Source organism: Elephas maximus, chromosome 2 (assembly GCF_024166365.1).
Source record: "Elephas maximus indicus isolate mEleMax1 chromosome 2, mEleMax1 primary haplotype, whole genome shotgun sequence".
Lineage (NCBI taxonomy): Eukaryota > Metazoa > Chordata > Mammalia > Proboscidea > Elephantidae > Elephas > Elephas maximus.
The window spans coordinates 218,786,486-218,812,760 of record NC_064820.1 but is presented as its reverse complement, the minus strand read 5'-3'; the positions used below and the strand labels follow the sequence as shown (position 1 = coordinate 218,812,760).

The window sequence follows — 26,275 nt, the reverse complement described above, 5'->3', positions numbered from 1 at the left end:
GCTGCTATGGCAGTCCGTTCGCCTCTGAAAATCCTCACTGCGCTTTGCTTGTGAGTTTAAAGTCTGTGTTCTCCCAAGACCATACGCACCTTGAAGGCACAGGCCACATCTGGTCACCAATGAATACCCAAGGAATGAATGAGGAAGAAATGAAACACAAAGTAAATGTTTTCAGACACACGTATTACTCAAGCTACTGGCACACTAAAAGTTCCCCAGGATTTTGGGTATTAAAATTCTAGAATTACAAGTTAAAAGGAAAATATTCTATTCAAGTCCTAGGTTTTTTCTTTCCAAATGTGTTATAAGCACTTGGAAAAAACTGTAAATGAGAAGTGATTTTTAATTTAATTCTAATTAGAACATTATTTGTTACTCAGTTTAAGGTGACCCAACTTTTCCACTTAAAATTTTTTTGCAGATGAATTCCTATACTTGTTGAATGCTCAGTGGGCAAGGTACTGGAGAGAAAAAGATGCTTGATGTCAGGCTTCTGACTGCAGGGGTCTGCTGTCTAAGTGAGGGAGACGGAACATATCTAACACATGGGCCACAGAGGGAGGGCAGACCCAGACAGGCTTCCAAAGGAAGGGAGAATGCAGAGTGGGGACTGTGTTCGAGGCTCAGCAGCAGCCCAGGCCGACGTCTGGCAGGAACAGGAAGGTGCAAATCAGGTGCCAGAGAAACAGGCTTGCTTGATCTTAAGGAACTAGAAGATTCCAATGTAGCACCCGTTCTGAAACCTGTCTCTACTCAACTCTTGAATAGAGTCCTTCTTTAAATTCTTATAGTCTGATTTCCTCTGTACCTAATACATTCTGATTTAGTATTTACTGAGCATCTACTCTGTGTTGAAATCTAGGAAATATGTACTCTAGGATGTGATAAAGTGATACTAGGTTCTGCCACATTTTAAAGGCCATGAAATATAAGTAATGCTTTTCTTTACTGTGTTGGATATTTAAAAGTTTTTTTTTCCTCTTTTTGTACTTTAGATGAAGGTTTACAGAACAAACTAATTTCTCATTAAACAATTGGTACACATATTGTTTTGTTACATTGGTTGCCAACCCCACAACATGTCAACACTCTCTTTCTTGACCTTGGGTTCCCTATTACCAGCTTTCCTGTCCCCTCCTGCCTTTTTGTCCTTGCCCCTGGGCTGGTGTGCCCCTTTAGTCTCATTTTGTTTTATGGGCCTGTCTGATCTTTGGCTGAAGGGTGACTTCATTATTGAGCTAAAAGGGTGTCTGGGGTCCATACTCTCGGGCTTCTCCGGTCTCTGTCAGGCTAGTGCGTCTGGCAAAAGATAAAGTTTTTGCAATCACTGTTATTTAAAATATTCATCAAATACCTCAAACTAGCAGTAAAATATTATCTGTCAGACCCACAAAGCCGTTCTATGTCCTAGGCATAGCAATTCTGATTCTGTATCTGATGAGGAAACAGATCTTAATTTTTAGATTCTGGTCTTATGCCCCTGTATGTCTAGGAAGAAGGCTGTACCCAAGGTGGCAGTAGTCAGGAGGGCCTACCTAAATCGCAGCTCGTGGAATAGTAGTTCAAATGGAGGAAAACACACATACACACACATACCAGCACCCAGCAAAGAAAGAAGACAGGCTCTGGAGTATGAAGTGATGGGAACAAATACCAGGGCCTTGTTCCCCACCATCCTGTCCTTGCACATAGATGCAGACAGCTGATCTCCCACTTATGTAAGTATGTTATGCAGCTTAAAAAGCCAACCGGTAGCACAGATAATGAAACCACGAAGGCAATTATTAATCCATTAAACCCCGTTCCCAGAAAACAACAGCAATAGCGACCGACTACTTTGGCCAGTCAAAAAAGAAATCACAGTTCATTATATTTTGTTTTCCTTCCTTCAAAAAGAAAAAAAAAAAAAAAAAAGAAGTCTGGCAGACTTACCTTTTCAAAGATCGGATGGGCAAGCACTTTAGTAATTTCACCGAACCAGGAACCACTTTTCACTTCATTAACTTTTTCTTCCAACTGATCCTGTAGGCAGAAGGGAAAGTGTTAAATTCCCAGGGAAAACCTTCATTGTCACTTAATCCTTTTTTTTCTCTCTTTATACATTACAAATGGCCAAAAACTGCTTAGGAAACACAGCTGAGACGCAAAGTAGTAAAACATTTCTTTCTTTTAAGATAAAGTTCAAAATACCAAAACCAAACCCACTGCCGTTCAAGTCGATTCCAACTCATAGTGACCGTAAAGGACAGCGCAGAACTGCCCCATAGAGATTCCAAGGAGTGCCTGGCAGATTCGAACACCGACCTCTTGGTTAGCAGCCGTAGCACCTAACCACTACGCCACCAGGGTTGAAAATATGATCTTGTTAATCAGAAGGCTCTAGAGGTTTATCAAACATAACTTCTCTACCCTTATCAATCAAGGGCATAGTTCAAGAGTTACCTGACCAAGAAAATATCATGACTTTCATGAAAAATTCTTAAATAATTTCAACAGTAAACATATATTGTTCTTAACAGTTCCAAAAAGAAACGTATTTCAGGACGACTGGTGGCCTCCTGACAGTTAAAACCACCATACATATCTTGACAGATTGTAAAATATTTTATAACTTACATCCACAGTTTCAAGTTCTTCTTCAACTGAAGCAAAATATGATTCCCACTCATACAAGACAGCATCCACTAGAGATGGTTCATGCTCACTGAAAAAGCATAAAAATATAAAACTGCTTAATATCTACTTCAGAAATTAAACATTAAAAGTACATAAGTGCAAATGAAAACAAACACTTCAACAGGAAAAAGATACTTTTTAAAAAGAAAAACAGTTTTAAAGAAACAGTTCATATCTTTCAAACTCCCCACTTTAGGAAATGTTAATTTTTGATATGACCGAAACCCCACAACTGGTGAGCAAAGAGCAAATGCTCTCCTGAATTTTAATTTCTAACCAAAAATTTGAAAATTTGACTCTTCTTTGTTTGGCACCTTCATGCTCAACACTAAAGACTGCCTTTAGATTAAAAACGAAACAAAAAATGAATGGTAGCCCAGAACATTTAAAATATCCCAATAAAACCCCAATCTCCACTTCGGTGCAAAAATAAAGAGCAAGGCCTTTATTATATGAACTAAGATAAATTTATGATCTCAGCAACTCATTAATCTTGTTTACTGAAAGTAACAGGGAGTCTGTAATTCCTAATTGGGAAGATAGATAACACTATCAATCTGTGAAGAGTCAGTTTTCATCTTGAAGAGATGCCAGAATAGGCTTTTTAACCTCTTTTCTCCTTTTGCTATCCTCTGGTGGCATAGGGCAGAGTTAGCAGAACACCTCCAGAAAGAAGCCCTGTGTGCTAGGAAACCTCAGGGCAGGAACTAACCCACTGCCATCCAGTCGATTCTGACTCATAGCGACCCTACAGGACAGAGCAGAACTGCCCCATAGAGTTTCCAAGGAGCACCTGGTGGATTCGAACTGCCAATATTTTGGTTAGCAGCCGTAGCGCTTAACCACTACACTACTGGGGTTTCCTCACGGGAAGAAGCTGATGCTATCCAGACAGAACGAGGTCCGAGAGCACTGTTTCCCAGATGAGCCCCAACACACGCTCTGTGGGGAACGCCCGACACAGGCATTGAACAGCTCCACTAGTTCCGTAATCTGAACTAGCGTATGAGTTTAGCTTTAATCAGGAACATTTTCTCATGTGAAAAATATGAACTCTTGAAAATGAAGAAATAAAGGACTACACACTAAAACTGTTTTTCTATCACCCGTACAATCCATGGCTCAACACCCAGGGTTTGAAATCTGAATCCAAAAACACTTAGATGAAAAAAGCCTGGGATCAAAAAGCCAAAACCTGTGTGTGGAATATGACAAAAAGGCCAGGTGGAAAGTCAATCCCCTGAAAAAAGTGCTAAATGCCAGGCTGCAGAATATTCTTTAGGGTTCCCAGGTAAACCTTATTCTAAAAACCAAACAAAAATGGAAAGATCAAATAGAGTGAAAAAAATTCACATACATGAATATCCTTCATAGTGACATTCTCATACTCTGCCATTAAGGCTGTTAATATGGAAAACAATTTGGCAAAACGTTTAAAAAACCTTAAAAATGTGACCTTCATCCAGAAATTTATCTTACAGAAACAATACGTAACGTGTACAGGTGTTTAGCTACAGGGCTGCTCACTGCAGGGCGGCTTATAGTCACCAAAATTTGCAAACAACCCCACCAGCCCTCCAGTGGTGGCTGACTAATCAGGGCACATCTGTCTGCTGGAATTCTGCTCAACCTTCCCAATTAAGTTGGAGAAATGGAATGATCCGTATCAAAGTTCCTTACATGCTATTCAGTGAAAAATATATATGATCCATAGATTTTTATTTTTTCAAATATTTAATAAGTTTATTCCACAATATTAGCTATCTCTCCATTTAGAATGATGGGTAATTTTTATTTGTTCTGAACGTGTATCAATTGTGTAACTGTCAGAAATAAAATGGTCCTGTCTAACATACAATGATTTTTCTAAAATCAGCAACCACTTCTATTGACTAAACGACACAGTGGGCAAGACACACGGGGGGCCACACAGTACCCGCGTCTGATCTTCAGGCAGTCAACATAGGCTTCTCCTTGTGCCTTCGTGATCTCTAATTTCCACACGTGGATGTCCTTCCAGCATGTAAGCACAGATATCTGCCATTAAATCAGAAAACATTTTTAAGTATTTTAAAAGCAAAAGACTGAAACTACGTTAAGGGCTGTTGTTGGGTATTGTCAAGTCAGTTCTGACTTATAGCTGGCCCATGTGACAGAGTAGAACTGTCCCCAGGGGTTTTCTAGGCTTTAATCTTTACGGGAGCAGATCACCAGGTCTTTTTCCCTTGGAACCACTAGGTAGATTTGAACCATCAACCTTTTGGTTAGCAGCAAGCGCTTAATCATTAAGCCACCTGTGCTCCTTTCTTAAGGTTAAAACGTAAATATTCTAAACCAGTTTCAGGTTACTCCCTAAATGACCTAAGATGACAATTACCTGACTGGATTATGTTGTAATTGCTCCCAGGTAAACATTAATTGAAACATTCGGATTTGAAAACAGAAAAACAAAAAGACACTAAAAGTCCTTCAACGGTAATTTCTCTCAGATGTGAAACCTTCCCATGGCTCTCTGCTTCAGCTACAGACAAACACAGAGCTTGGCCAGCTGCCTGTATCCATGGTCCTGCCCAGGGCACGTGGAAGGCCAGGGGCCACAGGATAACCCCAAGGTTGCTCCCTATTTAAAACCCCACAGTACTGGTTCTCAGCTTTCAGTTTCTGGGGCACATTTTTAAAAAAACACTAGATCTCTGGTTTCCCCACGAGCCAATTAAGCACCATTGTGAGATCACTGCAGGAAACATAGAAGGACCTGGTTTTAATCCAGGCATCAGTCACCTTGGTAGGGCCGTCCAGGCACAAAAACCAAACCAAACCCACTGCTCATCCAGTCAACTGTGACCCCAAAAAGTTTCCAAGGGTGTAAATCTCTATGGAAGCAGACTGCCACATCTTTCTCCCACAGAGCTGGTGGTTTCAAACCGCCAACCTTTTGGTTAGCAGGCAATCGCTTTAACCACTGCGCCACCAGGGCTCCTTCCTCCAGGCACAATTGGTAGCCAAAACAAGCTCAAATACAGAAGCGGGTGTATAACCCACAGCGTACGGGTACTGTTACGACTGAATGGTGCTGTACATCCTAACCCATATACATGTGGTTGGGATCCCTGCGTGGCGCAAATGGTTAAGCGCTTAACTCCTAGCTGAAAGGCTGGTGGTTTGAACCCACCCAGAGGTGCCTCGGAAGATAGGCCTGGCTGCCTGCTTCTGAAACTCTGTACACACGGGGTTGGTCGCGATGAGTCGGAACTGACTCCAGGGCTACTGACAACAGCAACATACATGTGGTTGTAACCCCACCCAGGCAAAGGGTTTTCTTTGTTGTGTTAATGAGGCCTTATCAGTGCAGGGTGTGTCTTTAGTCAATCACTTTCTAAGACAGTAAATTAGGCACAGAAGCAATAGGGAGACTGATGCTAGGACCTCACCAAGGAAGAGAAGTTGAAAGTGACAAGGTGTTGCGGATTGAATTGTGTCCCCCCAAAATGTGTCGTAAGTCCTAACTTCTCAGTAGTGTTAACAAGCAATAATTTACAGATGGACAGACAGATATGCGAAGAGAACACGCCTACCGGCAGACACAGGTTTGATGGTAGAGGTTTCTACATACATGACTATAGCTGCTCCTCATATGTTAATACAGACTGCAGAGCACACATCTCTTAGACATAACCAAATACCTCGCAGGATGAAGCTCCCAGGCTCAAGGGCAAAGAACCACAGACTCGGGGGCAACTACATCAATTGGCACAACATAGCTCTTAAAGATAAAGTCCTACATCCTACTTTGGTGAGTATAGTCTGGGGTTTTAAAAGCTTGCGAGCAGCCATCTAAGATACAACTATTGGTCTCTTCCAGTCCAGAGCAAAGTAGAGTGGGGGGAGAAAAAAACCACAAAGACTCAAGGGAGCAATAAATCCAAAGGGCTAACAGACCACATGAACCACGCCTACACAACCCTAAGACCAGAAGAACTAGGTGGTGCCCGGCTACCACTACCGACCACTGTGACTGGGATTACCACAGTCTGCTCCTGGAGAGAGCAGGAGAAAAATGTAGAACAAAAAATAAAATTCACAAAAAAGACCAGACTTACTGGTCTGACACAGACTGGAGGAACCCCTGAGACTATGGCTGTAAGAAACCCTTCTGAACCAGAACTGAAGCCATTCCTGGAGAAAACCTCCCGGCCAAACAACAGACAAGCCCGTAAAATAAACACTAACAGCCAAGAGGAATGTGATCCTTAGGACAATCAATTATAACAGACCAAAAGGGCAGAATTTGCCCAAAAGCAAAGACGAGAAGGCAGGAAGGGGTAGAAAATCAGAACGAAAGGAAACGGGGAATCCAGGGCAGAAATGGGGAGAGTGCTGACCCACTGTGGGGAATGAAGCCAAGGCTGTGAAATACTTTATGTACAAACTATCGAGTGAGAATCTAATTTGCTCTGTAAATTTTCACCTAACATGCGGGCACGCACGCACGTGCGCACACACACCCTAACCTCTACGTCTGTGCTTATGATTCCGTTTGGGCATGGGTTATCTTTGTTATGCTAGTGAGACAGAATTAGTGTGGGGTGTGTCTTGAGTCGATTTCTTTTGAGATATAAACCAAAAAACCAGACCAAACCCAGTGCTGTCAAGTTGATTCCGACTCATAGCAACCCGAAAGGACAGAGTAGAACTGCCCCATAGAGTTTCCAAGGAGCGCCTGGTGGATTCAAACTGCTGTCCCTTTGGTTAGCAGCCGTAGCATTTAACCACTACGCCACCAAGGTTTCCTTTTAAGAGAGATTAAATAAGCAAGCCAGTGAGCAGAGATGGGGAAAGAGAGATGCCAAGTCACATAAAGACTGCCCAGGAACAGAAGCGCAGAAGAGACAAGGACATGTCTCCAGAGCCGTCACAGAGAGAGTACCTTCTCCTTGAGCCAGCACCCTGAATTCGACATCTAGCCTCCTCAACTGTGAGAAAACAAATTTCTGTTTGTTAAAGCCATTCACTTGTGGTATTTCTGTTATAGCAGCACTGGATAAGGAAGACAGAATTTGGTACCAAGAAGTGGGGGCACTGCTCTTACGAATACCTACAATGTAGAAATGGTTTTGGAATTGAGTAGAGGCTGGGAGAGTTTTAAGATGCCTAACAGAAAAAGCCTTGACTGCCTTGGAGAGGCTGTTGGCAGAATTATGGATGCCAAAGGCGATTCTGGTGAGGGCTCCGAAGGAAGTGGGGAGAGCTACAGAGAAAGTCTCTAGTGTCTTAGAGAAGAGAGTGCGTATGTATGGTGCCAGCAACAGAATGCTGCTAGAAATGTGGGTATTAAATGTGCTTCTAGTGAGGCTTTCAAAGAAAATGATGAACATGTGATCGGACAATGGAGGAAGGGTGATGCTTTTTATGCAGTGGCAAAGAACTTGTCTGAATCATGTTCAAATACATTGTGGAAGGTAGAACTTGTACGTGATGAACTTGGACATCTGACTGAGGAGATTTCTAAGCAAGATCTTAAAGGGGCTGCGTGGTTTCTCCTTACTGCTGATAGTAAAATGTGAAAGAGAAGGACTTAAAAATGAACTGTGCAAAATGAAAACAGAATTTAAAGATTTAGAAAATTCTGTTGTACAAACTAAGGACATGTGTTCTAGAATGTTCACCAAGGATGTGGCTACACAATCTTTTGTTAAAGAGATTAAACCGGTGACTGATGGATCTAATGAACTACCACAGGAGAAAATCCATCAGCTTAGACTGAAGGGGACAGAGAAAGAACAAAAGGGAAGAAGGCTGTCTGCCTCTTGAAGTCTACAGGCAGGGAACAAGCCAAAGGAGCTACATCTGTTGTCCTCCAAGAAAAGTACCATTCCTGGAGCAGCTCAGAGATGAGCAAAAATGTTGGAGGGAGCACGGGTAGCAGGTTTTTCTTGATTTCAAAGGGTGGGACCACAGCCTCCTAGGATTCAGAGTCGGATCTTTGCCAACTCAGTTCTAGAGTGTGGGGCTGCCATTAAGGTGTGCCAGGGGGATGGGGCTGCTCACCAAAGCTGAGGGGGTGGGGCTGTCGTGCCCAAGGGGCAGAAGAACTTGACCTGCTGGGACGGAGGGGGCAGGGTCTCCACTCAGATGGACCAGGAGAATGGGGCTGCCCAAAGTGGAGGGAGCAGAGTTGCTGTCCCAGTGGCCCTGAAAGGCAGAGCTGAAGCCCAGGGTAGAGGGGTTTCCACCCAGGATGCAGAGGGTAGGGCTGTAGTCCAGGTGGTCTCCAATAACAGGTTAACAGAGGATTATTTTCAAGCCTCAAGAACTAATGTAAACTGTTTCTGAGTTTTGAACTTGCATGGTGCTCCATTATCCCTTCTTTCCCTCCAATTTCTCTCATTTGTAATGGAAATGTCTACCTTGTACCTGTTCCAGCATTCTACTTTGGAAACAGAGAACCTGTAATCTAGATTTCACAGGTTCACAGATGAAATTTTGCCCCAGGATGGAATACACCTAAAGGCTCACCCATATTTGATTTAAATGATACAAAAGACGAGATTCTGGACTTGGAGTTGATTTAAGACTTTTGGGACGATGTGATGGGGTGGATGTGTTTTGCATATGGCAAGGACAGAAATTGGGGGGGGCTAAAGGCTGGAATGTTATGGATTCAACTGTGTCCCCCCAAAAAGTGTGTTGTAAATATTAACCTCTATGCCTGTGGTTAAGGAAACCCTGGTGGCACAGTGGTTAAGTGCTATGGCTGCTAACCAAAAGGTCTGCAGTTCAAATCCACCAGGCGCTCCTTGGAAACTCTATGGGGCAGTTCTACTCTGTCCTATAGGGTCCCTATGAGTCAGAATCTATTCAATGGCAACAGGTTTTGGTATGCCTGTGGTTATAATCCCAATTGGGAATGGGCTGTCTTTGTTACGTTAATGAGACAGGATCAGTGTAGGGTGTGTCTTGAGTCAATCTCTTTTGACATAGAAAGGAGATTAAACAAGTACGAAAGTGAACAGAGATGGGGTAAGATGGATGCTCTAAGACACATGGAGATCTCCAAGGAACCAGGAAGCAGGAGCTGACGAGACAAAGACCTTCCTTCAGAGCCAACAGAGAGAAAAAGCCTTCCCCTAGAGCCAGCACCCTGGATTCAGACTTCTAGCCTCCTAGGCCATGAAAAAATAAATTTGTTTGTTAAAGCCACCCACTTAGGTATTTCGGTTGTAGCAGCACTAAGACATTAAGATAAGTACTTTGGCTCTTTTTTCACTTCCTCTCCTTAGAAGCAGCTGCATAGTCAATCTTTATTAAGTGACAGAAAAGCCTCATGTTTTATGGGACTCCATAAAGTAAGCCTTTTATTTTCCCAGAATACTCAAGACACACATACCAATAAATAACATTTACTTCTCAATTAGAGTAACACAGACAATCGCATTTCAAGGACTAAATGTGTTTAATTTTAACATACCCAGACCTCATTATTTTGATTTTTGTCTCAGTAGTTTCTCAAATAGTATACTGACATTGGTATGTATTCTTTTTTCTGGGGGGGGGCGGGGGGTGAGGAGAAAGCAGAGTATATTCTTAATAAGCAGATTACTTTCAAGCACTGAAAAATATGCTTTATGGTTAGCTACTTCCTGGTACACAGCTTGCTGAATATGATGCACCCATTCAAAGTGTAAAGCACGAGAAATCTTTAAATGTTTAAATTACATTAAATAAGGAAAGTGGGTTATGAAATTTGATGCACACTATGAGTACATCTATGTCACAACATTAAGTGTAAGGATAAAAAGTAAAAAGGTACATTGTTGTTAGCTGCTGTCAAGTTGACCCCACCTCATGGCAACCCCGTGTGTATCAGAGTAGAACTGTGCTCCATAAGGTTTTCAAGGCTGTGACCTTTTGGAAGCAGATCACCAGGCCTGTCTTTCTCGGCACTTCAGGGGGGTTCAAATTGCCACCTTTCAGCTGGCCGTCAAGCGCTTAAGCATTGCATTACCCAGGGACTCCAAAAAGATTTAGGCAAGGAAAAAGAGTGGTGGTTTCGGGAAGCCAGGTTATGGGTGAAAAGACAGTCCTTACCCTCCACAGCCTTCAGCACTGCTGTGATACCTCAGGAATAATTAAAAAAACACAAAAGCAAACACAGGACATACTGCAACGCCGTCAATCTCCAAGCGCCATGAGCACCACAGCCAGGGACTCACCTCTGCAGCCACAGCTCTTTCATGGACCTCTTCATAGTTCTCTTTGCTTTTCTTTATACGCTCTTCCAGTTTCGCTTTCTCATTTGCAAGGGGATTTCTGCAAATAGTAAAAAAGGGGTGGGGGGGGAAGAACTTCTTAAAAACAATTCAACCCATGAGATCATAAAGGCTGAAGCCAGGCTGGCTTTGGAATCATGCCCCCCGAAAGCCTTACATAACATCTGGTGGAGTAACTCCGTGCCTGATAGTTTACCACAGCACACAGACTCACGAGCGCTCTTTGGTCTAACAGTGATCAGAGAAGAAAGTGAGAATCTGGTGGGGATGCTGAGAGACAGGCGAGGCCCCAGTACCGGTGCACGTCTTTGTGAGGGTGGTAGAGTGCCATCTGACCACATTAACAAACTTTATAAGCCCTCCTCCTCCTTTAACCCAGTAATTCTACTTTGATGCTATACTACAAGGAAATAATCCAAAGGAAAAAAGTAACCTCTACGAAGCTGTTCATGGCAACGCTTTTATAAAAAGCTAAAAAGTGGAAATACCACAAAATCTTCAACAGAGAGGTAGTTAAAAAAGAAGGCCATGGGCCATGATGTGAACGGAAATGGGTATATGGTTGTTGTTAGTTGCCCTCGAGTTGTTCCAACTCATGGCAATCCCATCTGTGCAGAGTAGAACTGCTCCATAGAGTTTTCAAGGCTGTGGCCTTGCAGAAGCAGATCACCAGGTCTGTCTTCTGAGGTGCCTCTGGGTGGATCTGAACTGCCAATCTTTCGACCGTTTCACCGTTTGCACCACCCAGGCACTCCCTGGAAATGCCTACATGGGACGACATTGAGTGAGAAAAACAATACAACCGCTTAACACCGAATATACTGGTTACCAGTATGTGAAAACATGTTATTTCCATTAACGAAGGTTAAACTGAAACTTATGATAGGTTCATAGTAAAAATTCTTGAATGAGCCTACAGTTGTAGAGCAACAAGATGCGACAAACTACCACTGCAGAGCGAGACTCTAATTTCAAGTAACAGAAAAGAAAAAAGCTTTTAAAACACATTTTAGTTTCAAGTTAATTCAAGAAAAAATAAAAGGGAGTAATATAGACAATAAGAAGTTCGGACTTTTTTATACTGAGAAAATGTGAAATAAAAGCTGGAACCTCATGAAATAAAAAATATTTAAAGAAGATAGAAACTTGCCCACATAATTATTTAAAATTAACAGAAATGCAGCAATATATCTATATAGAGAGAAGTCTAGTGTGCTGGTGCCTATGGTATTAAAAGTATAGTAAGATATTAAAAATTAATTTAAGCTTAATTTGCCTGATTTCAAGGGACTCATCCAGGTGTAATCCATGTTCCTCATCCTTTTCATCATTTTTCTGGGTACACCTATAAAACCATAATCACCAAGTTTTAATTAAATTTCAAAGAGTGTTTCAAACATGATACCACAGTGAATTCCACCCACACCCATGCAAACAATTCTTAAATGCTTTATAAGTTTCTACGTTTTGCTTCATTTCTAGTATTATCTAAATAGGCAAAGGTTTCTGGGTCATTTTCTCAGAATACACATGCACGTTTCCCTGACACCTGGAGGACACGTCTCCTTTTTCCTCCCCCTAAGTCACAGGCTTACAGTGTAAGCGACCCTATCCCAGCCCTCTTCATGGGACGTGTCTCAAGATGGTTACAACTCGAGACAGGGAGTACAGGCATTTGGGGGGACCATCTTTGGCATAACCAGTGGTTCTCATTCAAAATGGAAATAGCTTTCTAGTCTTTCAAACACAAAAAGTCCACTTAAAACACACACACAAACTCTGTGAACATTTTAAAACAAAGTACCTAGATCTCGGACTCTTAAACAACCCCATACAGGAGACCGGCTCTGTCTTTTCTTCTGCGCTAGCCCGGGATGCCTTTTTAGAGTCATCTTTGCTTGCCCCAAATCTTAAGTTTCCACTGCTGGCAACTTAGGAACAAGTTTAAATGCCATTTAACTTCTGTAAAACGCTTCCTCCCTCCTCTAAATATCCAATACTGGGTGGCTCTTTCATGGAATTTCTGCCTTCTTTCATAGTTACCTGTGCTTTGTATCATCCCACCAATCACGAACTCTTTATGTCCTATTCATTCTTAATGAATACTAAGTGTGATCTAAGGGTAGAAACATCAAAGAAATCAATCCTCATATCTTCTGTGCTTCTCTAAGAAAGAGATCCAAAATGTTTTAAGCTTTTACTTAAAAATCTAAATGTAAAACTTTAGCTCTAAAGCATTTATCTGGAAAGTGGAAAAAACTATAAACAAGCCTATGGCTTCTCTTTAAATTGTAACAGAAAAAGGCAAAGAAATACATTCATAAAGTGAAAAAAATCATGAAAGTTTATGCCTCAGAAAAACGGTTAATTTTTATGCTAGCACAGAAAAGAAATTCTTTCTTCTGGATTGAGGATATAATATATATATATATATATATAAGTATAAATATTCCTTCATTTTTTAGTAACTTAAAATGATTAAGCCTGGACATGCGCAACTACTAAGAGGCGCGGAGCTTTACAGACGTAGTTTCCATAGTTGTGTTCTATTAATTAAACCACTTAGAGCATAATCAAAATGACACGCCATGGGAGTGAATACACTAAGCTGGTGTTTTGTATTCCCTCACCCTTCTGAAAGTTCCCCAAATGTAATCCTGACAAGACTCAGAGTGAAAGTCAACTGATCACTTGGCACGGCGAAAGGAAAAAACACGATGTCCTGGAAAGGTGAGTGTGGTCCTGGGGCCCCTAACGAACCACGCCTTTGTATAGTTCCCAGCCCTTCAAGTTGAGCCAGGGCTGCAACTTGTTTCAAGCAACAGAACGTGGCAGAAGTGATGTGTGCAGTTCTGGGTGTGAACCTTAAGAAGGCCTGGCCGTTTTCCCATCTGTGCTCTTGGGAGCCCACAGCTGCCACATAAGAAATCTGACTATCACGCCAGAGACCACATAGAGAGACCATATAGAGAAAAGTCACATCTGGAGGCCACATGGAGAGAAACACAGGCACAGCCACCCCAGCATCCCGGCTGGGCCCACTCGCCAGGTGAATGCAGCCACAGGAGGGACCACTGGCAAGACCAGCAGAACTGCCCAGACGACCTGAGCCCAGATTGAAGGATCATGAGTAAATAAAACAGCAGTTAATTGCAGCAGTAGATACTGATACAGGTCAGCAGAGGAATCACACAACATATTACTGTTCAGGGGAGAGGGAGTTAGGAATGGATCACAGAAGATCTTAAAACAAACTCGGCCCATGTTATGGATTGAATTGTGTCTCCAACAATACATGTCGGAAATTCTAACCCCTATGCCTATGGACGTATTCCCATTTAGGAATAGGGGTTTGTTTGTTATTAATGAGGCCAAGTCAGTGTAGGGTATGAGAGAGACAAAAAGAGCAGATTAGGCACAGAAGCAAGCAAGCACAGGTGGGGGAAGACAGATGCCGCCACACGAAGATCTCCAAGGAACCCAGGAACAGAGGCTGAAAAGAGACAGGAGCTCCCCCAAAGCGACAGAGAGAAAGCCTTTCCCTAGAGCCAGTGCCCTGAATTCGGACTTCTAGCCTCCTGAACTGTGAGAAAATAACTTTGTTTGCTAAAGCCACCAACCTGGGATGTTTTTGTTGTAGCACCACTCAGAGACTAAGACAGAATTTGGTACTGGGAGCGGGGTGCCACTCTAACAGATACCTAAAATGTGGACGTGGTTTTGCAATTGGGTAATGGTAAAAGCTGGAGGAATTTTGGTGTGCTTCATACTAAGGACCTAGTTTGCCTTGAAGAGACTGTTGGTAGAATGACAGACATTTAGGGCAATTCTGATGAGGGTGCAGAAAGAACTGAGAGCTGCGATGAGAGCTTCTATTGCCATGAACAGAATGCTGCTAGAAATGTGGACATTAAATGTGCTCTGGTGAGGCTTTAAAAGGCAATGATGAACACGTGACTGGACAATGGAGGAAGGGTGATGCTTTTTATGCAGTGGCAAAGAACCTGTCTGAATCATGTTCAAATGTTTGGTGGAACGCAGAACTTGTAAGTGATCAACTTGGATATTTGGCTGAGGAAATGACTAAGCAAGATCTTAAATGGGCAGTGTGGCTTCTCTTTGTTGCTTATAGTAGAATGCAGGAGAAAAAAGACAGACTTAAAAATAAACAGTGCAAAACGAAACCAGAACTTAAAAGATTTGGAAAACTATGTTGTACAAACTAAGGAAAAGTGTCCTAGAAAAACTTTCACCAATGGTGTGGCTGCTCAATCTTTTGCTCAAGAGATTAAGCCTGTGACTGATGTATCTGCTCAGCCACGGCAGCAGAAAGGGACAGAGACAGTACAAAACGAAGGCAAGTGCCTCCCTCCTGGAATTCTACAGGCAGGAAATGGGCCAATGGAGTGACTTGGCTGCAAATATCCAATGTCCTCAAAGAAATGGCAGGCACCATCCTGGGAACAGTTCAGAGATCAGCAGAACTGGTGGAGGGACCATGGTGGGGAGGGCTGCCTCCATTTCAAAGGGTGGGAAAACTGCCTCCTAGGCTTCAAAGAGTCATATCTCTACCACCTTGGTTCTGGAGTGTGCAGTTGCCACTTAGGTGGGCCAAGAGGATGGAGGTGCCACCCAAAGCTGAGGGGGTGGAACTGCCATACCCAAGGACCAGGAAAACGGAGGCATCCTGCTGAGGGGGTGGGGTCGCCATTCAAATGGATTAGGAGAGTGTGGCCCACCCAAAGCTGAGGCAGGGAGTTGCTGTCCCAGTGGGCCTGGAAGGCAGGCGGGGCTGATGCCCAGGGCTGAAGGGCCTCCATCCAGAATCAGCAGAGCATGGCCAATGCCCAGAGTCTGGAGGGCAGGCCATTACCCAGATGGTCCCAAAGAACAGAGGGTTATTTTAGCTTTGAGAGCTAATGCAATTTGTTCTGCTGGGTTTTAGACTTGTTTGGTACCCATGAGTCCTTCTTTCCTTCCAATCTCTACCATTTGTAATGGAAACATCTACCTTGTTGCCTAACCCACCAATGTACTTTGGAAGCAGAGAACTTATATTCCGGTTTTACAGGTTCATAGAAGGGGAGGAATGTTGCCCCAGGATGGAACATATCCAGAGTCATACTTGATTGAGATGATTCAGAAGATGAGATTCTGGACTTAGAGTTGATGATTCAGATGATTCAGAAGATGAGATTCTGGACTTAGAGTTGATGATTCAGATGATTCAGAAGATGAGATTCTGGACTTAAAGAGCTGATAGTGGAATGCGATAAGACTTTAGGATGACGTGGCAGAGCGAATGTGTTTTCTATGCGGGAAGGACATGAATTCTGGAGGGCATACGAGTGGAATGCTATGGGCTGAACTGTGTCCCCCAAAATTATGCATTGTAAATCCTAATCCCTATACCTGTGGATCTAATTCCATTTGGGAATAGGGGTTTCTTTATTTTATTAATGAGGCCATATCAGTGTAGGTGTGTTTTAAGCCAATCAGTTCTGAGTTATAAAAAGAGCAGATTAGGCACAGAAGCAAGCAAGCACAGGTGGGGGAAGACAGATGCCGCCACACGAAGATCTCCAAGGAACCCAGGAACAGAGGCTGAAAAGAGACAAAGAGCTTCCCACAGAGCTGACAGAGGAAAAGCCTTTCCCTAGAGCTGGTGCCCTGAATTCGGACTTCTAGCCTCCTAAACTGTGAGAAAATAAATTTCTGTTTGTTAAGCCACCCACCCACCAAACACTTGTGGTATTTCTGTGATAGCAGCACTAGATAAATAAGACAGCCCACTTGACAATTATATCCAGGTTCCGTAGAAGGTACCACACCCTTCACACTATAGGACCAAACTTCAATAATTTAAAGATTCAGGATGAACGTAATTGTAAGTTAACCAATCATCACAGAATCTTAGTTCTGAAAAGAACTTCAGACTAACCCTCATTTTCCAGATAAAGAAAATGAGGGTCAAGGGAAGCATTCACAGGAAGGGGTGGTGTTAGGACTGGAAAGAAGTCGGTCCTTATTGATTCCCAGTTCCATGCTATTCCAATTTTCATATAATTTATCTTACAACATAGTAGGTTTAGAAAAATTTTTTAGGTGAGGCAATTCTCCAAAAGATGAGTTTTAAAATGAGATAAAACAGCAAGAAAGGAGTATCATATACACTATCTGTAGATTCTCACTTTGCTTGATATAGTTCGAAAATGAATATCAGAAATATTAAAATAACCAAAAAAAAAAAAAAAAACAAAACCAAAATCTTTTTCTTAAAAGCAATAACAACTGTTGCCTTTTGACTGTTACTTACGTTTCACTGGCATTGGAAAGCCTTTTGACTTTCTTCTTCAGTGCTTTTAGTTTTTCTTGAGTTTCTTTTCTCTCCTGTTGCCATTTTTTAGTTTCTTTTTCCAAATCCTGGATGAATGACTCTAATTCCGTCTTTGAGGCCTGAAGACATTTTAGAAAGTACTTAAATGAATGGCAAGATTTACTAAAAAAGAAAACAAGCTTGAAAGGTTAAACGGATAGAATTCTGACAGATGAAACGACTTGAGTTCAGTGAAGCACTTACTGAGCTGTACTCTGGGCCAGGCTATGGTCCCACTGCTAAGGTCTGGGATAAAAGACACCCAGTACATGGCCTCTGCCCTCAGGAATCAGCCTGGAGGGGAGGCAGCCATGACCACAAACAAGAACAGACAGACGGAATGTTAGACCACTTGGGAGTTGGGAAGGGCTTCTCAAATCAGTGATTTTCTTAAAAAAAAAAAATTTTTTTTTTTACTTGATCTCAGTCTTCAAAGATGACTCTGCCACATGGAGAATGGGTTCCAAGCAGTGGGAACAGCAAGGTAGAAGAAAAGCGTAAGGTATGTTTGGACAAGAGGTGCTATGTGGCTGGAGCACAAGGTGTAAGAATGGAAGACAGGGCAGAAAGAATGGCAGATGAGGCTGTTAGGGAGCAAGCTGTGTAGGGCCTTGTAAGCCACCTGGACGCCATGAGTCAAAATCGACCTGAAGGCAGTGGGTCACTAAGTTGGGGGAGGGGGGCAAGCAGAGGAAAAGAGATGGGGAAACTGGCCTAGATATGGATGTTTAAATAAAGTAAATCTATGGATAAACAAAATAAAATACATGTAAGAACTCGATTTTGACCTTGCAATCATTTTTTGACAGGGACAGAGCGGAAATTTCCAAGTGTTTCTCAAGACTACAAATCAAAGGAAAAAAAAAAAAAAAGACTGTATTAAAGAATTCAAATTAAAGAAAGATATAATTGTAAGCCATGCTTATTTACACATTATATGTGCTTCTAATAGGCAAAACTTTATTTACCTTACACCAAATAGCACACCATCAAGTCGGTTGTGGTTTTACCCCCCAAATTAACTCTTTTCCAACACAGGCAGCTCCTACCCTATTAATGTATTAGAATCTAAAAGTTCATTCACAAGTTAGATGTTATAACCTGGAATACGTTTCCCCACAAAAAACCACGTCTGAAACCCACGAGAGCCTATTTAGCTAGAATACGTCTGAAACGTAGAAGAAAGAGTCTTCGTCTGGGCTCTGGGAGCAAAGACGTGCTCAGGGAAGATGAGGAGGAAAATTAAGAATTTCCTCTGACACACAGTTTTGAAACAAAGCATGTCTATCCTTAGCTGCTTCGCATCTCCCTTTCTGCACTCTGTCCCATCCTCTGGGGACCTGTGCCCCCTCAACACCCTCAGATTTCACTGGACCCTTGACTCAAGCATTGCAACTGGGGGAGCATGCCCAATTCCCAAGGAGCCCATACTTCAGAATGGCTTCCTCCCTTTGCCTTCACGTCTCTAGTCACCAAGTGTACCTGATTATAGGAAGCCATTCGGAAGGCCCCCTTCAATTTGAGCTTGAGTCTTTAACATAGAGGCAGTGTGCATACGTATTTATTTGGCAAGTTTCTGTTTGCTTTTCAAAATACGTACATGATGCCTATGGCCTGGCCATTGAAGGCATTTGGGTTTGAGATACCTGCCAGCATTTCAGGCTCTGTGACAAGGAGAAAACAAGGACGGTGTTTTAAGGCAGTGTTATTTACCCGTCCTCTGGGAGGCTGGGCACCACACCTCTTGAGACCCAGCCCTCTCTATTTCCTTCTACCAGTTGCTGCTTTTGGAAACTTCTTCCGAACCAACAAAATTCTTTAAAAGTTTTCATGTCCTTTTCAAAGTACCGCCCATTCAATGATAACAAGGGTTTGGGTGGGGGCACATACTTGTAAATATCAGTCATTTTAAGTAAAACAAGAAGCCCTGGTGGTGCAGTGGTTAAGCACTCAGCCAGAAAGTAGGTGGTGTGAATACACCAGCCTCTCTGCGGAGAAAGATGGAGCAGTCATACTCTGTCCTCTAGGGTCGTTAGGAGCCGGAGTCGACTCTACAGCAGTGGGTTTGGTCTTGTAAGTAAAACAGTCTCCATATTAATACTTCTAATAATTAATTTAAATACTAATCAGAGAACCAGAGCAATATTTAAAATAAACAACCAGCTACAAGTATTTTCCAGGTTGAAATTCTACTGTTACCAATGACTGCTTAATGAAATCCTGACTTTTCATACTTGCTTTAGGGAAATTTTAAATGTTTCACCTCCTGACAGGTTCCCTGGAGCCTGAACTTCCTGTTAGGTTGACCAGTGACTAAAGCACTGAGGACGAAGTTTGGCTACAGCAAGGCGGCACCTTCTCCCTCAGGATGGTCGTGCCAAATGCTACACTGACTTTGAGGACATTTCTCCCTCTTTAGCTTTAGACACCAAGGTTTTCAGTGTTCCTCGGAGGCAGATGTGCTAACCGGTCAAAGTACTGTAAGATTTCAGAGCCCTACCAGATTTGAAATGCCCAGGCGAACTGTTCTCAGGCAGAAGAGCACGGGGACCAGCCCTGCTCACACCTGCCTTGCCTGAAACCTTGCCGCTCCCGAATTTGTCGAGTCATTCCTATGACTGAGCTCAGTGCCATGCCCACCAACTTACACAATCCTGCATCCTCTCTAGTTCAGTTCCACTGCCATGGCCCATGCTGATCTGCCTGCCTTGCTGCCGGCAGCCAAGTCAACCTTGTTTCTGCCTATCTGGGGCTTCTATTCTGAGCCAGTGACTTCACCCTTTGGCCGGGAGATTACGTGCAACTACAAGGTTATGCTGGGGCATAAGAACCTACTTGGCAACAAGTACCTAAAGGAGTTCAGGTATCAAAAGGCACAGAGTATTACACACTACCTATTCATAGCTCAGCACTGAAGTTACATGAGTTCATCTATTTGCACTAACCATCCTTTAATGACTTAGCTGCCTCACAATGGTAATCCTGTCAGCTATCAAGAACTTGTCTCTGACTGCACAGAACACAATGATCTCCTGAGCCCTTCTCTTCCAAACGCCAGAAATTGAAAGAAAGAACAGGCTTCTATACTCAGTTTACTGACCTAATTATAAACACTTTCTGATGGTCTTTTTTTCAAGCAGAAAAAAATTTATTTTCATACCTCTTTTTTTTTTACACCTCAACTTTGTTCCAAAGTAAGTATTTTTGCCATCTGTAAAGATTATCCATTATTGTGTGGTCGATTCCGATTCATAGCAACACTGTAGGACAGAACAGAACTGCCCCATAGGATCTTCAATGCTGTCATCTTTACAGAAGCAGACTGCCACATCTTTCTCCTGTGGAGTGGCTAGTGGGTTTGAACGACCAACCTTTCGGTTAGCATCCAAGGGCTTAACCACTGCACCACCAGGGCTCCTTCTGTAAAGGTTACACCCTAGGAAACTTTATGGGGCACTTCTACTCTGTCATATGGAGTCGCTATGAGTTGCTATTAAGTGGTGGTGCTGGGAGTTAAGCCATGCAGTCTGATCCTAATGCCTGGCTTCTTATTTTCTGCTGCTTGCCCATCTTTCCATTCCTCAGAAGAGGGTGCAGGGATGGGGTGTAGGGCGTCATCTAGTACATCCAAATGTATCAAGTAACTTCAAAGTAAAAGTTGGTGAGCTCAAAACCTCAGTGATCTACAGAGTCTGAGAAAGAATCAATAAAAGCCCCAAAATATTTGTTATGTTTGTCAAAGGTTCTCCACAAGCTAATTATGACCATAATTGTTTGTAACTAGTAAGGAGTGACCATGGATAAATCTCATCTGCTCTTGTGTAGGCACCAACCTAAAGAACTCAGATTAGCAATTTATCCTGAGTGGAAACAGGCATACATTTTACATGGAAGTCTAAGAACCTAACAGGCCTGTAATCCAGGGGACCAGCTGTCCTTCACACAATGACTACACTCTTGAGTACCACCGCATGAAACCAGACGCAGAGCCTTACCAAGTTCAGAAAGTATAACAGGAGCCTGTTCCTACAGGCTCCTGCCTGGGGGCTTTGTTTGCAATAGGCTTCTCAGTCAACTGTACAAATGAAGGGCCTGGTCATATGAGCAAGTTATAAAGCTGCAAAAGCCTTGGCCAGGCAGAAATAAACCTCCCATGCTGGATGCCCACTGTAAGTGACTGTGTCCCCAAAAGCACCCTTGCCACTAAATCAGGTGGCCAGTCGTCGTTAGTTGCCATCGAGTTGACTGCGACTCACGGCGACACTATGTGTGCAGAGTAGAACTGTGCTCCACCGGGCTTTTAAGGCTTTGACATTTCAGAAGCAGATTGTCAGGTGCCTCTGGGTGGGTTCGAACTGCTAATCTTTCAGCTAGCCGTTGAGCACTTAACTGTCTACGCCACCCAGGGACTCCCAGGTGACCACAGGTATCCCATTTGGGTTTATTAAAACAGAACTTTCCCAATACAAAGTTTATAAAAATATTTTATTTTGCTTAACCCTGAAAGTGGCTTATTCAAACCTGTGTTCCATGTGTCATTGTGCTAAGTAGGGTTTTATTTTTGTTCTTTTTCCCTTTTCCAACCAGGAGTCCTCATCAAACCAGGCAACTGAGTAGAAAGTCTCTATTTCCATCCAACTCTTCTCAGCCTTCAAATCTCCCCAGTCCCATCCTGAGTATAGGCAAGTTCTGAGCAGTGTTTCCACAGTTACTTTTGTGAATTGACCCTTTTCCTTTTGGATATATTTAAATCCTAACAAATGGGTTTCTTAATTAAGGTCCTGTTAAGCCAATTCTCTTCTCTTTATACACTGATCTAGATTTCTGGAAAAAATTCTTCCTTTCTTAAATGGACTCATAACCCTTTGTTATCACTCTGAACAGAGGCAGATGTTTTTGAAAAAGAGACCATGATTTCCTAACTTCTCTATTTCCATTAATTTAATCTGGCCTTGGCAATAATTACTCCGAAGTCAGTTATATGTAACTGATAATCAACCTTAATGGAACTCAAGATCAGGAGATTCAAATGAGATGCTCTGGGTAACTACAACTCTAGTGTACCTAAGCTTTGTGTGTTCTTCTTACACTTCTTGGGAGAAAGATGAAGATGATGATGAAAACAATAGCAGTAACAATAACAGCGGCAGCCAATACTCACTGAGCTCTTACTATGTGCCAGGGCAGTTCTGAGTACTTTGTAAGTGTTAACTTATTTAATCCTTACGATAACCTTACAAAATAAAAATCATTACCCTAGTTTTCCAGGTGACATATTAAAGCACAGAGAAGTAGCCTGCCCAAGATTGGAACTAGAACAGAACCCAGCCTGGATTTGGACCCAGCCAGCCAGTCTGACTCCAGAGCTCACACTCAGAGCCACTGATGGATGTCACACTGCCTCTCGAGATAAAGACTTTAACTAGGAGCCTAGTTACCATAAAAGAGTTTTAGTTAACTAAGTAAACTGAATTACACAGGAGAATGGAAACCCAGATTTACAGCCCTTTTAGCTTTCTTATCAGGCAACTTGTAGAGGTTCTGAAACACCTCAAAAAGCAAAAAAACAAAAACAAAAAACCAGCCCTGTCACTTCAGTATGTGACAGAGAAACTTGAAATAGGCAAAACTGAGAAAGAATCCTTTGTTTAGTCCACAGTGCAGAAGTTCAGCTAATTGAGGCTTAAACAAGCAAAATTATATTTGTATCTCCTAATTATACCATGCACAATTGAAGAGAGGTCTCAGAGAGGATTACCTGGCATTGTTCTGAGCTCCTTTTCACCATTGCTTCCAGGTCCCTGATCTCTGCTAAGCCATCGAATCTTGTCTTTTCATACTTTTCATATGCATCCTCAAGCTGCACTTGTAGTTTTCTGTATTCTTTTTCGAACCTTGAAATATCCCCCTAAAAGTAAATTACAAAATTATCTATTAAAAATAGTTAAAAATGCCTCTTTCTGATCTTGTTCTGAGCTCTCTTAAGATAAATAAAAGGCAGACGAAAATTTACAAGGGAAATGCCACAATAATCCAAGAATTAAAAACCCCTAAGTACTTTTTTTTAAGTACTGGTTAGCAAAGTCAGCTGTTGTTTAAATACAGTCACATGTCGCTGAATGTCTAAGAGAGGGTGTCATGTGATTTGGACGTTGTGCAAACACCATACTATACACACCGCCTCCCTGACGGCATCACCGAGGTTGCCCAAGGGACGAGGGGACTTGCCCGTGCCTTCTTCAGCAGTGGGCCGTGCCGCCGCCTCCAGGCTCTGCACTCCCAGGCTGCCCTGGAGGCCTGTGCAGTACCTGGTGTCCTTGTCCCTGTCTTTGCCTCTGTCCAGCCTTGGGGGGATGAGCAGCAGCACCAGAGCAGAGCACCTGCAGCAGCACGAACTTGTAGTACTCCTGGTGTCTCTGCTGGCCCTTCATTGTTCACCAAGCCCCTCAGGGAAGGTCAGGGGCCCATCCTCTCCCCTGCCTCAGAAATTCCGTCCCGTGGCCGCTCCAGCCTCTCTGAGCCCCGCTGCACCCAGAAAAGCAGCACTGCCGTGGTTGTGCATCTACAAGGCAAACTTGGGAGGCGGTGGGGACCATGCCTGAATGGATGTCATGCAGTACCTGACTGTACAATTATTCATATTATTGGAATTCAATCTGTATTTTTACTGCCAACTCCAACTTCACTTCTGAATATTTAGTGGTATTGGGAGGGTTCAGTATTAGAACAACAGTTTGATTTGAATGTTATTCTCCACAATTAACCCTAAGAACTGTTTATTAGGTTTAAAAAACTACACATTATTATGTACATGCAGCATCAAGTAACAGAACATGTTAACTTTGGCCCTCATTTTAAGTGTTTCAAATGGAAAGCTGCAGATTACTTCAAAAAGACAAGTTAAAATATTATCAGTGAATTGTTTTCAGTTATATAACTGTCTCATGGACCAGCTTTTAAAAAAAAACAAAACAGCAACTATGCTGTTTCACACTGCTCAGGCTATGAGCAGTCACACTTGTGTCTGTAGGGAGGACTGGATCGTGAGACTTCGTCTCATTTTTAGACATGTTATCAGGAGACCAGTCCCTGAACAAAGACATCATGGTTGGTAACGAGTCAGCAAAAAAGTAGAAAACCCTCAACGAGACAGACAGACTGACACAGTGGCTGCAACAATGAGCTCAAGCATGGCAATGATGGCGAGGATGGTGCGGGACCGGCAGTGTTTCGTTCTGTTGTACACAGGGTTGCTATGAGTTGGAACCAACTTGACAGCACCTAACAACAACATATGTATATAAACACACACATTTTTGCCATGCAGTTTATTGTGGAATCTTTTCTTCTAAGATACTTCCTAACAGGTTGTTGGTTGTATATGGAAGTTCTATTTACTGTATCAATCACCTTTCTGAATTCTATTACATCTTTGCCTAGGTTTTCAGTTGATCATTTTGGATTTTCCAGGTACACATTCTTTTTAGCAACTATGGAGTTAATCAAATAATTTTTCTCTTATGACATATTAACCCAATAAATTACATTAATAGATTTTCTAATTGAACCATTCTTAAAGTGGTGAAGGTCTTTGTAATACTTTCCTGTGTTATTCATACGAATAAGCTCTTATTTATTAATACATGCTCATTATACCAGTGAAAACAGTAAAGCCATTATACTTTGAAATAAATAAGCTAGAAAAAAATTACGTTTTTCATCTGCCCCTTCCCAAATTTCGACAATAAAAACAAGTTTTCTCTTTCTGTTCTAAAGCTCATTCTATGATCACTCTGTATGGGATTAGCTGGCTCCAAAATAGTTCTGGTTCATCACCTGTACCTTTAAACAGTTTATGACAATTCTGACTTACCGGCCTTGCCTCAAAACGTCCATATGGCTCTGTATTGACCTCCTGGTCTGTTACACTACAGGACACCTGTGGGGCACACAAACAAAAAATGCATGCCGAATGTCAGTGTGTCTCTGATAAATGCTCTAGTGAAATAAATCCATCACGTAAGAACATTTTAAAATTAAATTTAAAATTTAGAATTCTTTTTTTTTGACCAATTTAAACCATGTTCCATGCTTTCTACAAACATCTGTGTCAGGCATATTTTATTACTAGAATTTATTTTAGTATCAGAATCGGTATGACGCCAAACAGTTTTGATTCAGTAACTCTTCAGCATACTTTTTCAAAGCTCCCTAGAAAATGGGAAACGTCAATGAGGAGGGAGGAAAAGGGTTTAATGAATTTAGGCCCTGTAAAGGCAAATGCAACTATGGAAGAACCTCAATTCATTCTTATGCTTGAGAGGAAGGAAGTCTTAGACCCATCCCTCACGTTTCCCTCCATCTGGCAGGGGCTTTTAACTCCCTCACCCCTCCCCTGCTTTGTAGGAGAAACAGGCCTGTGTAGTCCAGGCTCTTCCTTTTTCTTCCTCTTGGGAGCTGGCTGCCTGCACGGAGGAATGGTTTCCCTTCCTCCTCCATGCAATTAAGTCTTATGAGCAGACTCCCAGCACGCTCTAACTGTGGGTAAGCGTGTGTGACGTGGGGTTCACTGTTAGGACATGCACTTTTCAACAGATACACGCCACATCCCCCACCGCGCCTCTATTAACGACTCAGGTGGTGTTTTAGCGCCATCTGCTGACCCCTTTGTCTTATTTCTCAATGGGTGTGGAACTTGGGCAGAGAAGAACAGTATTATTATCTTTTAATATTTTACCGTGTTTTAGGCAAAAGTTTACGTATCAGGGTCCCTTTAACAATTCCTATACAAATTGTTCCATGGCACTGGTTACATTTTTTGCAATGTGTCAACATTCTCATCACTTGCTGAATGTTTGTTCTGTTTCCATTAATCTAGCTTGCCTGCCCCTCCTTAGCTTCTCATCTTTGTTTTAGGGTAAATGTTGACTGTTTGCTTTCATAGAGTTGATTA

At 42.4% G+C, this 26,275-nt stretch overlaps 1 protein-coding gene across 1 annotated transcript in view; it reads right to left on the bottom strand.

Moving 5' to 3' along the window:
• TTC3 (tetratricopeptide repeat domain 3) overlaps window positions 1-26,275 on the bottom strand; it is a 129,167-nt gene that overhangs the window by 7,375 nt on the left and 95,517 nt on the right. Inside the window, exons 34-41 of the mRNA XM_049874840.1 lie at window positions 25,196-25,261; window positions 23,081-23,230; window positions 17,263-17,402; window positions 12,223-12,291; window positions 10,890-10,986; window positions 4,613-4,713; window positions 2,617-2,704; window positions 1,933-2,022 (exon numbers count right to left, since the gene is read on the bottom strand). Coding sequence (XP_049730797.1) covers window positions 1,933-2,022; window positions 2,617-2,704; window positions 4,613-4,713; window positions 10,890-10,986; window positions 12,223-12,291; window positions 17,263-17,402; window positions 23,081-23,230; window positions 25,196-25,261 — 801 coding nt within the window. The remainder of the gene's footprint in view (window positions 1-1,932; window positions 2,023-2,616; window positions 2,705-4,612; window positions 4,714-10,889; window positions 10,987-12,222; window positions 12,292-17,262; window positions 17,403-23,080; window positions 23,231-25,195; window positions 25,262-26,275) is intronic.